The sequence below is a fragment of the Malaclemys terrapin genome, chromosome 13 (genome assembly GCF_027887155.1).
Source record: "Malaclemys terrapin pileata isolate rMalTer1 chromosome 13, rMalTer1.hap1, whole genome shotgun sequence".
NCBI classification, from domain to species: domain Eukaryota; kingdom Metazoa; phylum Chordata; order Testudines; family Emydidae; genus Malaclemys; species Malaclemys terrapin.
The window spans coordinates 43,372,016-43,385,188 of record NC_071517.1 but is presented as its reverse complement, the minus strand read 5'-3'; the positions used below and the strand labels follow the sequence as shown (position 1 = coordinate 43,385,188).

The following is a 13,173-nucleotide window of genomic DNA, read 5'->3' as shown; positions in this document are numbered from 1 at the left end:
AAGGCAGAACTGCAGCACTTCTTAGGCAAAATGTTTTTTATGCGGGAAAATACAAAATTATGGAGACAAATGAATTCAGGAGTAATCATGTCGGGACTATCAGCATCACTTTTGCTTTGTTGGTAGTATTTTACGTATTACCTGCGATAGCATTGGTGGAAACGCATATAGAAGTGGTGCCTGCCATTTGAGGAGGAAGGCATCCCCCAGTAATCAGGGTCCCAGACCTGTTCTCAAGCAAAATTGTGGACATTTGTGGTTTTGTGATGTTGCGAGGATGTTGATGGATGGATGGCCCCATTATTGAAATGTTTGTAGGACCACGTCATTCAGTTCCCATTCGTGATCGTGGCAGAATTCTCTGCTCAATGTGTTTGCTGTAGTGTTTTGGCAGCCCAGACGGTAGGAGGCTGAGATGTTAATATTTTGGCCGATGCACCAATTCCACAGTTGCATGGCTTCAGTACTCAGGGAGTGAGATTGGGCTCCTCTCTGTCAATTTATATAAAACATGCACACGATGTCTCATTCCTTAGCAGCGGGAGGAAGTGGAAGCACGCGTTGTGAATTGCATGGAGTTCTTCGAGTGCTTGTTCACTTTAAGCCGCTGCTCCCTTTCTTTAAGAATTCTAGCACAGAACTCACAGCAGATCTTATAGCGATCCTTTTGGTGACCCTCCCCTAGGCACCGTAAACACGAGGAGTGTGGATCACTCTTCGGCATGCACTTTGCGCAGACCACACAGTTTTTAAACCCCAGAGACCACAGCATACTACAGCTCCTGGGAGTCAAAATGGGGAGGACCCCAACAACTCTAATCAATAACAACTAAGATAAACATTATACAAAGAACTGTTGAATGCACTTGCTAAGCAAGGGCTATGAGAAGTTCCAGCCTACCGTCACTGGCAGTAAGAAGGAACTGAGGGGGTGGTGGGTTGGCAGGGCTCCATATTGAGCGCCATGAAGCCACGACTCCAGGGGGTGCCTGAACCGACCCGACAGATGCTGCTATGGGAAAAATCTTCTGGCCACCGTTCACGTGCGTGCGCACACACCTGGTTGGAATGGACATGAACAACACATCTCGAAGAACAACAGTTACAAGAAGGTGAGTAACCATTTTTTCTAGCCGGTTTACGTGCAACATTGTTTTGGCGGGTGACAATTGGCTGTGAACCATGTGAGACGGGCTCCCCAGCCTATTAAGGAGGCGTTGTTTGTGAGCATCATCGAGGGCGGATCCTGCATGAAAGGAATTCCCAAGCACATGTTTTTGGGTTGCATCCACCGAAGTAGAGAAACTTTGACCTTGGTCAGTATTCTGAGGTGCCCGTTTAGGCCATGTTTGTGTGGTTTGTAGATGGTCCCGAGCCAACCCTGGAGGCAGTACATGTGGAGACACGCATGTTATACCACAAATGTGGTTGCGGCCATGTGGCCTAAGAGCTGAAGGTATGATATGTGTGGACTGTTCATAACTGAAGAGATTAGGTTGGTCATAGTAACAAACGTGTCCCTTGGTAATGATGCTTTGGCTTCTATGAAGTTGAGATAGGCCCCGATGAAGTCCAACTGTTGAACAGGGTTTAAGGTTGACTTTTGTGCATTTATCTGTAACCCCCGACTCTGGAAAAGGTTGATCATCTTGTGAGTAACATCAAAGGCATCTCACAGAGTGGGAGCTTTTAATAGACAATCAATCATTCACGTAGGGGAATATTATTACCCCTTGCTTGCGCAGGTGTGCCACTACGACTGCAAGAATTTTGGAGAAGACTCAAGGTGCTGTAGTCAGTCCGAAAGGTAGGACTTTGTATTGGTTGTGGTCTGTTCCCAGGGTAAACCTGAGGAACCTCCTGTGAGCAGGATGTATTGTGATATGGAAATAGGCTGAGAACCAGTGCCCCCTTTCCAGTGCTGGTATTATTGTTGGCAGTGTTACCATCCTGAACCATTGGACCGTCATGAATTTGCTGAGCTTTCTGAGATCTAGAATGGGTCTCCTTCCTCCATTTTTCTTTTGGGATAAGAAATAATGGGAGTAGAAACCCTTCCCCCTGTGTTGTGGAGGAACTTGTTCCATGGTGCCTAGGTGTAGAAGATGGTTAACTTCTTGTCGTAGAAGGTGCTCTGAGACGGGTCCCTGAAGAGGGATGGTGAGGGGAGGGTGGGTGGGAGGGATGGAGTAGCCCAGGCATATAATTTCTAGGGCTCATTTGACCATAGTGATGGATGCCCATGCTGGATAGAAAGGGCGCAAATGGTGACCAAACTGGGAGCTAGTCAGTGATTTCAGCACTGTCGGGTAGGGGAGTATGACGGTGCCACCCATAAGGCTTTATGGAAATATGCAGTTCACAGCAAGGGGCTGGAGGGGGTATGCCCCGATTCCACCCCCTTTCCCAAGGCCCTACCCCCGCCTCTTCTCCACTTCCTCCTCTCTCTCCTGAAAGTTATTAAATGTTCAACGCCAAGGAACAGATGGGGTAGAGGAGTGAATTTTCCACGGCCTCCCTCACAAAATATATCACCGCTTTGCCTTTAGTAATTATCCTTTTGAGGGGAAAACCGGGCATTTCTCTCTTTTTGCAAAGTCCTGTGATCTCTTTCAGCTAAAGAAAACTTGTGAGTGCTGGTGATGCAATAGCTCTTTATCTTTCTCCCCATTATAGCAGTGGGGGATGAGTAAAGGTGGGGGTGCAGTGTTAAGGCCCCCGTGACCCCCAATGCCTGCACACTTCAGGGGACAGCAGCTCCTGTTGGAAGGGGCATTTCCCTCACTAGCGTTAAGCTGCCCCATGCTCCCAGGACTTTAGAGGGACAGCGTGGCTGCTACTCTAGCCCAGGCTGGAGCTGGGAGGAAGGCCACGGGTTCTCCTGTGCAAGGTCCCTCGCCCCCATTAGGAGTTGGAGCAAGGACAGGGCACCAGGGGCAAGGAGTGGGGAAGTGGGAGGGGGAGCTGAGGAGGAGATGGGGCCCCAGGCCGGGCAGGGGCCGCAGCGGGAGGAGGACGGGGAGGAAGGTCTGGGAAAAAGGGGCAGGCTGTAAAAAAAATAATTTCCTTCCGGAGAAGCAGACTCACCCTGCCCGGAGTCCAGGCAGCGGTGGCTGCTGCCCTCCCCCCCCCCCATAAACAGCTGATCGGGAGTAGGGAGAGAGAGAGGAGGAGGGGTGAGTAAGAGGCGGGGGAGGGAGAGCTTTGCTGCCGTGCAACAGCAGGACAGAGCCCCGGGCACAGCAACACCAAGCTTCCCGGAGAAGAGAGGCCATGCCGGGGTCCCTTTGGAGCGTGGGCCCGGTGCCCCCAAAGCTGCAGACTTAACTGAAAACAGCTCAGCAAGTACTCCTGTCTCCAGCACCCAGACACCCAGCTCCCAATGGGATCCAAACCCCAAATAAATCCGTTTTACTCTGTATAAAGCTTATACAGGGTAAACTCATAAAATGTCCGTCCTCTAGAACACTGATAGATATGCACAGCTGTTTGCTCCCCCAGGTATTAATCACTTATTTTGGGTTAGTTAATAAACAAAAGTGATTTTATTAACTATAAAAAGTAGGATTTAAGTTTTTTCAAGTAGTAAAATTACAAAGTAATTTACGAAGAACAAAGTAAATTACCAAGCAAAATAAAACAAAATACATAAGTTTAAGCCTAATACATTAAAAAACTGATCTTAGGTAATATCTCACCCTCAGAAATGTTCCAGTAAGCTTCCTTCACAGACTAGACTCCTTCTTAGTCTGGGCCCAACACTTTCCCCTGGTACAGTCCTTGTTTAGTTTCAGCAGGCATCTTAGGTGAAAAGCCGGGGATTTCACATGACTGAGCACCTTTGTTCTGTTCCACCCCCTTTTATAGCTTTGGCCCAAGGCAGGAATCCTTTCTCTCTCTCTCTGGGTTCTCACCCCGCCTTCCAAATGGAAAAGTACCAGATTTAAGATGGATTCCAGTAGTAGGTGACATGGTCACATGTCCTGTGAGACCACCTTCTTCATTACCTTCATTACATAGGAAGGCTTGCAGGTAAACAAATCCATTCACAGTTCATTGATTCTGAAGCACCCTGAATGGCTTCCACTTAATACATTTACATCAGTAATACAAGTTTATATCTTATTCTCCTAACTCCAGACATAGAAATAATACATGCAAACAAATAGGATGAACACACTCAGTAGATCATAAGCTTTGTAATGATGCCTTACAGGAGACCTTTTGGATAAGGCATATTCCCGGTACATCATATTCACACTTACAAAGATATTTTTATAAAGCATATGGAGTGCAACATTACACTAGCTACTGCCTCTCAGGGAGGTGGAGTACCCACACCGACAGGCGAATCCCTCCCATGAGCCTAAGTAGTGTCTATACTGAAGAGCTACAGTGGTGCAACTGTGCCGCTGTAGCGTTTAAGTGTAAACATACACTGTCTCATCAACAGAAGTTGGTCCAGTAACAGATATCTCCTCCCCCATCTTGTCTCTCTAAGATCCTGGGACCAACATGGCTACAACACTGCATAGAATAAAAAGAACTCTAGTCCCAACATGACCACATAGGTGGATCAACAAAAAACAAACAAAACATGTAAGTGCAATCAGGTTTCTACAACCAGCTTTAAAAGCTGAGATATAATACCATGGAGAGCCTCTGAAGCTTACCTAGTCATCCAGAGGCAGTAGCACCAAGGACCCCAGTCATGGAGCAGGGCCCCACGGTGAAATGACACTAGCGTGTGTTATAATATAACCTAGGAAGACTGAAGCAATGATACTTGCCAAGGCAACCGATACATATTTAAAGACTATAATAATAAATAAAAACATTTTAAACCCTCCCCCCACCCACCCACACACACTAGCTTTCTTAATTGGCTATGCCGTGCTGGTAGTGTCAATGCCCCAATGCTTTACATCATTGATTAGACGGGCTTGATCATGAAGAAAACATCCCCCCAGTATGTTACACCAATATGATGCTGAAAGGGAATGATCTTAGCCAATCAGAGGACAGTGAGGCTGTACCATTTTCAACTCATAACAGTCTTTTCCTCCCTCCCCAGTTCCCTGCACTTGGTTTGGGTTAGTCACCATCCAGTTATTCCAAGGCCTGGTCTACACTACAGGGCGAGGTCAACATAAGCTACCTAGCTGGGAAATGTCTTCACTTAAATTTGGCTCCTGCCAACATAAGTGCCTCTCTACACCTCCCCGAGTCGCGTAAAGTCACAGTCGATGTAATCAGATCAACGCAGCGGCAGTGTAGACACTGCATTGCTTACGCTGACTGTTACTGGCCTCCAGGAGCCGTCCCACAATGCCCCCCCGACAATACAAGCGAACCTGGGGTGAGGATGTGGACTGCTGACACAAGGAGCCAAGCAAGCGCACACCCCAGCAATTTACTAATTGCGGTGGCTGTACGTTGACATACATTAAGTTGACATAAATTTGTAGTGTAGACATGGCCAAAGAGATGAGCCTGGCTGAACTGTAGAGAGACGGGAGAATGGGGTAGAAAGGAGGAGCAGGGGAAGGGAAAAGAAACATGCCAACCAGCAGTTTCACGGCACGTTACAGTTTTGTAGTGCCTTCCCTCATCTCACTTCAAATTTGACAGTAGTGAGAAGGGGGTTGATACACAGAGGTCACGATAAACCCTGAACTTGTAACATCTGTTTTACTAATGGGGGCAGGGGGATAGGGGATGATCAGGGGGGAGGAACTGCCCCCTAAAACTGAGGCTACCCCCCCAAAAAAAAACCACCCTCATGCTCATCTTCAGCCAATGCTGCTTGCTTTGATTAAACTGAGCAAAGGGTCAATTTCAGGCTGGATCACAGGAAATACTGCCTCGCTGGGACGAGTCTATTAGGCTGTGAACTGTCTCCCAAGGGAAGGGATGGGAGCTCAATCACTGGGGTCATTTACAGCCAAGATTAGACAAAACCTAGGAGAATAAAAAACCCATTCTGCACCATCTGCTGGTAGTAAGAGTGAACCACCAGATGTGGCCCAATATGGCTTTTCCAAGTCTAATTTATGGGATTCACTTAAATTTGCAATTTCTCTCCCATTGCACGGCCCTTTCCCCTTGTATAGGCGTCTGGTTTGCTGCAGATCCAGTATCTCGTCATAATGCACCGTGAGCTGCTGACGCCTTTCTCGTCATTCAGATACGCGCAGTCGCCGCCTCCTCTTATCGGAAACCTGCAACACAAGAACCAGGGCGCTAGAGGTTACATGTGTCTGTCATTATCAGAGACACTCCTGACTGTGTCTCTTAGGGGAGCTACTGCACACACAGACCTTGTCTGTGCAGACTGGAACAGACCCTCCTGCTTTCCTCTCCCTGCAACAGAATCCACAACTGCCTCCTCCCTGGCAGGTGGGAATACCAAGAGGGCCACAGAAAGTAACCAGCGTGGAGCATCAGGACAGCAGCAGGAGAAGGGGGGTGGGAATGAAAGAAGACAATCATCCCGTTCCCGTTTAATCCTCTCTTCTGGGTAGCTGGTTTCCTCCCTCACCCCCAGTTGCTGCTCATCCTCCCACCCACCTGTGAGCAGCGCTGACACCAAGCGGGAAACAGCCGGGTGCAAGTCACCCAAGGAGGAGGCTTTCTAAGGAGCTGAGAGAGCCTGTAACAAACGCCGAGACCTGACAGCACAGGCTGGATTATTCACAAGCCAAGATTTGTCTCTAGCACCTGAGTATCCAAAGCACCCGACGAGCCCCGAATTAGGACGCTGCTGCCCAGGTTTCTTTTTCAAATATACAGAGAGAGAAACTCACCAGTGGTTGAATTCGCTGCCGTTGGCCCATTTCCAGGGCTGGCCCAGCTCCTGCTCCCTCCGGAGGCCGATCCAGTGCTCAGGGTTGCCTTTATAGCGCAGCATGAAAGCCTTGAATAGAGGCACATACAACAGGAACAGCACATATTAGATTCCCGATTCATAGGAGATGAATCTCATCTGCCTCGGCGCACTCTGCGCAACAAGGGAGTCGAAGCTCTTGTTGTGTGCGCCAGCGTACGTGTGTGAGAGAGAGATTTTAGACAGGGGCAGAGGGAAGGGGAAATCTTCCCCTCACGTTTACATGGGACGGAATTCAGATGGTCCCCGTCCATACAGTTTCCCCTCTCTCTCATCTTCCAGTTCGCTCTGCCCCGTTTTCCCTGAGGCCTAAACAAGACTTAGGTGCCAGCCCACATGGGGATACTCTTACGGACTTAAACTATACTGATATACGTGATTTCTAAACGGATTCAACAATGCACCACCTGAAACCAGTGGGATGTACTTGGCATGGCTAAGCCATGCTTCCGCTTCCTGTGCTGCCCCAGCTACACTGCTATTTGCACTCATGCTGCCGTCAGCAGGAGGGACTGAATCTGGGACTCTGAACCTTAGTGTATGAGTCTCTACTGCCCGAGCTAAAAGCCACATGGCTCTTGGCTAAGGCTGCAGCAGACTCCGCAATTTGGGCTAGGTGCCACTAGAGGGGGACAGAGCGCCACAGCCACCAGGCCTGGCTTATACTAGCACCAGTGTGTCCGTGAGGAGGGGAATCACACCCCCAGCTCGTAGTGTAGACACAGCCCGTGACAGAGCAGGGCTCCTCTCCACACAGGAGAAGCTGAGCCTGTCTGTCCTGTCAGGGCCAATCTATTGCTGCTATAAAGCATCTGTGTCTCTCTCACCATTTCCGGCTCACTGTCGATCCCAGCCAGGGAGGCGCCGAGGGAGGAGCAGTTGCTCCGGCTGTAGGTCCAGTTCCCTTCGGCCTCTGAGAAATAGTAACATTTCCCTCCGTACCCGACCCAGCCGTCTGAGCAACAGCGGGCACCAAGCGGTCCAGGATCTGCCACTGGTGGGTTACAGCCACATACTGAAAGTAAGAAAAAGATACAAGTCTGAGACTGTTTCCTTCCCAACCCCACATCAATATCTGATGGGAATGGAGGGGACTAATTCCCTCAGGTCCAGGCTTCAGAGGCTCCTTAAGTCTCTGCTAGTTGCCTAGTGAGTACCAGGGAAGAAACAGGACATTAGAAATCAAGCCACTGAGAGGTTTAAGTGCCTCTGATTTCAGTGACTAATCTGGGGGCTGAATGCAGTAAGGATGCAGACAAGAGGCAGCCCACAACTAGTGTTCAGCAAAGACAGCTCTAGACCCAGAGGCAGCATTAAGGTAGCTGCAAGGGGACAGGACCAAACTGCCTGCAGACGGAGAATATTGAAACTTGATAGAAGTTCAATTTTGGAATGATCAGCTGGGACAGTAGGTCTGCTAGTTTTGCTCTTTGCTTTATTCTTCCAGGAAATGCACTGAGATGGAGGCGGGATGAGATTCCCCTCTAGGGACAAACACGGACCCACTGAACTGGGCGGGGGGCGTTTTCCCCATAGAATCTCACTGCTGCACTAGTGATGCAGTCACAGTCAATTTTACGATGAGTTGGTCTGTTGGAGCAGGTGAATGAAATCTTGTCTACACAGGAAAGGTTTTTTGGAAGCTAAGGTGTGAGTTTAAACCACTGTACCTATATAGGTATAACCCTCACCTGGAGACACTTATTCCCTTTTAAAAGTGGCTTTTTTCAGTTTGACCTATACAGCAGAACCTCAGAGTTGCGAACACCTCGGGAACAGAGGCTGTTCGTAACTCTGAAACGTTATGGTAATCCTTGCCAAAGTTTACAACTAAGCATTGACTTAATATAGCTTTGAAACTTCACTATACAGAAGAAAAATGCTGCTTTCCCTTTATTTTGTTAGTAGTTTTCCTTTAACACAGCACTGCAATGTATTTGGTTTTTGGGTTTTGTTTTTTTGTCCCTGCTGATGGCTGATTGCGTACTTCCAGTTCCCAATGAGATGTGTGATTGACTAGTCAGTTCGTAGCTCCGGTGTTTGTAATTCTGAGATTCTCCTGCTCTCCCAAGCATCATGAGCTAAACTGAAAAGAGGCCACTCTAAATCAGGGACAGGAAGTGGCCACAGGGTGGCACCAGAATCTCAAAAATGGTGTAGCCTGGTGTAACCGCTGGCTCTGTGAACAGTTTCAACTCAATTTTCCTCTCACTGCAATGTATCGTATCTATTTCAGTGCTGTGTAAAAGCAGCAATGGGGGCGCCCATCACCACCACCACGGATATTTTAGCTTTTTATATTTTGGAGAGGGGAGGGGAGAGGAAGGAGTTTGATTCAAATTCTTTGACATGACGTTGCAGAGTGTTACATTCTAACACATTCTTGTGCGCTTTGTTCTGCCCCAATTTAAAACAGCTGATCTTTGAACAGGTGGCTTGTATTGAGTGACAAACTGTCAGGGGTTAGTGAGACACCCTCAAACTTAAAATAATCACCCTTCTCTCTGAAAATTTTGGACCTACTATTGTTACAAGTAACTCCCAAAGCGACTGTATCAGAGAGGGGAACAACAAATATTTCTCTTTAGTTTTTCAACTTCTTGAGTGTGCACCTGACAACACTGAGGCTCTTTTTATAGCGTCAATGGGATTTCTGCTCCTTAAGGCACTTTTGAAAATCCCACTCTTTTGTGCATCGTTGATGTCATAGTTTTGCCTGTTTGTATGGGTCTTTTCATGCAGCAACAGCAATGACAAGAAAATATTAGTTCAGACCCACAAATATTGGCAAAGAGACTCAGGGGTGGGACCTAAACTAATTTAAAAAAACCTGGTTCGGGTTTAGAAGAAATGTCAGGACAGATTTTTAAAGGTACTGAAGCATCTAACTCCCACTGAAACCAGTAAGTTAGGCGCCCAAAGTCTGGCCTTTCTATAAATCTGGGAGCAATAATTTTGTGATTAAGGATCTGACTGAAACTCCCTGTGAGACCTTGGGCAGCTCATTTCTCTGGGCCTCAGCTCCCCACCTGTAACATGGGGGAAGGGAGTGAGGAAAACACCATTAATGCATGTGCGGCACTCTAATAACTACGGTGATGAGGGCCACAGGAGAACCTAAATAGACAGAACCTGTTTTTACCTGACTGCTGAAGCCACAGAGGAAGTAGAGATCATGTGACTTCAGCACCAGGGCCGGCTCCAGACACCAGCCGAGCAAGCTCGTGCTTGGGGCGGCAGATTTCAAAGGGCGGCATCCCATCTAATCCTTTTTTTTTTTTTTTTTTGGTTTTGTTTTGCGCTTCACCGCTTTGGCCGCCCCTGCAGGTTTTTTCTTTTTTGGTTTATTGCTCCCGCCGCCCTGTAGTGGGTGGAGGAGGGGAGCGCCCTGCATCCAGCCTGGTAGGGCAGCCCGCATCCTTCCCTGCCTGCCGAACGGAGCGGCGCGGAGCCCTCCCAGCAGGCGGCGCAGGGGGAGGGGCCACGTGGCAAGCTCCCCGCTTAAGGAAGCCCTGGCTGCCCCCCTTCGCTTCCCCCCCCCCGCCCGCCGCTCCAGCTGGGGGCAGGTTTGTTTCCCCCCCCCCCCTTTGCTGCTCCAGCCGGCTGGGCGTTTTTTGCTTTGGGTGGCAAAAAAGCCAGAGTCGGCACTGTTCAGCACCAGCAGGGTTGAATGGCAGACGCAGACACAGACAGGGTGTGAGTGAAGGCTGAGAACTCACCTGCCAGAGCTGTTGCTAAAACAATGATTAAAACAGCGACGACTAGGACTAAGCAGATAACAGAGCATCTTAAGGTGCAGCCAAATCCATTCCCTGAAAGAGAGAAAGCCATGAATGTCCTGAGGCTGCCAGAGGGACCAGAGTTATTAGCAATGTTGGATTTCTAAGGGCTTGCCTACACATTTAGTTCACAGCCCCTTCCCAGTCTGAGAAACAAAGGATTTTTATTTGCAGCTTCAATACAGCTGGGTTTGTATAAGTCACCGGAAGAGACACCAGGATATCCCACTCCCAGAGCAAACGATTCTGGAACAAACCCATTTGTTTTCCTAACGGTTCTTTCTCAGGCCACTTCTAGATTTAGTTAGAGGAGAGCAAAGCCGTGAAGGTATTAGAGGTACAGCGGGAAGATCCTCTTTCCCCACACTGGAGCCAAGAATCTGAGCTGCCAATCAGGCCCTCCAGGCTAAGGCTTAACCTTCCTGGACTTGGATTGGGACTAGAAACAACGTCCTCCCTCTAGATTTCCTGCTTTCCGTGTTTCAAGAAACACAATTCTTTGGTGATCAGATCAGATTTAAATGAGAAATAGCATGAGCATTTCTCCAGAAGGGTAAATCCGGGTAGCCCTGAGTTGGGAGAATTGTTGGTGGTCTTCCATTCCACTCTGCATAACACCCTTTGCAAATACCCTACCCCCAGTGCTTTGACCCACGCTTCAGAAGATACAACAGATGCCCTGGCAAATGCATTTTCATGCGTGTTATGGTAGGCCATAGAGATCCAGAACTCCCTGCACAGTTAATACACTATCCCCATATCACTGTCCCCGTGCACACATTTTGTGGCTGTGGCTCACACATTTGAAAATCTGGCCCTCAAAACAAACTGAAGGAAAGAGAAAGTGGAGTAAGGAAAGGGAGAGAGAGTGCAAGGGAGACATGGATCAACTTTTCAAGCAAATGGGGGCATAATACATGCACCCGCAAATATTTACGCGTGCCAACCGTATGCTGATGTGGCCACGTTTCTACATAGGAAACAGCAAATCAGGAAACTGGATCATAGGAACCCACTGAGATGAGCAGGTCTCTGCTCCCCACGCTTAGGAGGGATGGGCAGTTGGGGCCACAACTGAGATGTGGCCCCATCTGGGTAGGCCCAGTGTCTCTCCCCGAGCTGCTTCCCCACCAATGAGACTGTTTACCTGGCTTCCTTCCTTTGTTGAGGTCTCCGTTGCGGTTAAGGGGCTGCTCTGACTGCTGGAAGTCCTCAGTGGGACTCTCTACCTGACCCATCTCTCCTCTCTCAGGGAGACACCAGGGAGCATCTACTCCCTCTCCCTGCCTGGATGTGGCAGTGTTTTACTCAGCAGCAGTGGAGTGGCTTCTCTCCTGATTGACCTGGAATCCAAGACCACCATACGAAGAGTCAGCGGCTTGTCTGTGGTTTGGCAGCCCCCTGTTCATTGCCACAAACACAGAGATACAAGCAATGCAATGAACACCCTCACATGTCATCAACTCTGTGCAACAAATCCCCATCCTTCTCTCTCACCCCAGGATTGCTGCCTCTCACCTGGGTGTGCCATCATAGAAATGTAGGACTGGAAGGGACCTTGATAGGTCATCTAGTCCAGTCCCCTGCACTCAGGGTAGGACTAAGTATTATCTAGAACATCCCTGACAGGTGTTTGTCTAACCTGCTCTTAAACACCTCCAATGCTGGAGACTCCACAACCCCCCTAGGCAATTTATTCCAGTGCTTAACCACCCTGACAGGAAGTTTTTCCTAATGTCCAGCCTAAACCTCCCTTGCTGCAATTTAAGTCCATTGCTTCTTGTCCTATCCTCAGAGGTTACGGAGAACAATTTATCACCCGCCTCTTTAAAACAACCTTCTACGTACTAGAAGACTGTTATAATGCCCCCCGACCTGAGTCTTCTCTTCTCCAGAAAAGTGTTTGGAGGAATCGGGGGGGGGGGGGGTGTTAGTATAATGAGGATGAGGGTCCATGTGGCAAGATTTGTGCTTGGGGCAAGTGCACATAGCGCTCTCTGTATGGAGGGGAAATGGATCTAGTGCCCAGTGCCCTCCCCCCATACTGACACCTCTTCCCCCCCCCCACAGGATGTGGAGTAGGCACACAGACATACATATAGAGCTTTGGTACCCACGCTCCTCCTCCTCCCCTGGCACTGATGGCTTTGTGACGCTAGGAGCATGGGGCGGGGCACACATAGCTCCCAACCCTCCCTGCACCAGGTAGCTGTAGCTGTGTGTTTGCAAGGCCTGGCGTGAACTCACAAAGAGCTTTCCACACAGGCTGAGAGGAGGGGCTCAGTCCTCAGTCTCCCTGAGACACACAGCTGTCTGCCTGGAAGATAGTTTTGGTACCCAGCAACACACTCCCTAGGACTCCAGAGGCTGTGGGTTGGCAGAGAGAGGAGGGTATGTGCACTCAGAGGCTGGGGGGAAGAGGCTCAGTGCCCCAGGCCCCACCCCCATACACTCTGACGTCATTGTTGGGTGGGGTTTGTTTATTTCTCTCTGTGTAGGATACCAACA

General features: G+C 49.0%; 1 protein-coding gene across 1 annotated transcript; it reads right to left on the bottom strand.

The window, feature by feature from the left end:
- Positions 1-6,064: 6,064 nt before the first annotated feature.
- LOC128848157 (C-type lectin domain family 2 member D-like) lies at positions 6,065-11,903 on the bottom strand. Its single transcript, XM_054047963.1, has 5 exons — positions 11,813-11,903; positions 10,606-10,698; positions 7,714-7,901; positions 6,807-6,916; positions 6,065-6,221 (listed from the first exon to the last, which is right to left on the bottom strand). The coding sequence occupies exons 1-5, from the start codon at positions 11,901-11,903 to the stop codon at positions 6,065-6,067; spliced, it is 639 nt and encodes a 212-aa protein (XP_053903938.1).
- Between the last annotated feature and the right edge of the window lie 1,270 nt (positions 11,904-13,173).

What these genes read in the sequence shown, in the direction of transcription:
- LOC128848157 (XM_054047963.1), bottom strand. Translation starts at nt 11,903, where the DNA reads ATGGGTCAGGTAGAGAGTCCCACTGAGGACTTCCAGCAGTCAGAGCAG. An exon ending in TTTAGCAACAGCTCTGGCAG is followed by an intron (nt 7,902 to 10,605) that starts GTGAGTTCTCAG and finishes TCTTACTTTCAG; the next exon opens with TATGTGGCTGTAACCCACCA. An exon ending in TCGACAGTGAGCCGGAAATG is followed by an intron (nt 6,917 to 7,713) that starts GTGAGAGAGACA and finishes CCTCTATTCAAG; the next exon opens with GCTTTCATGCTGCGCTATAA.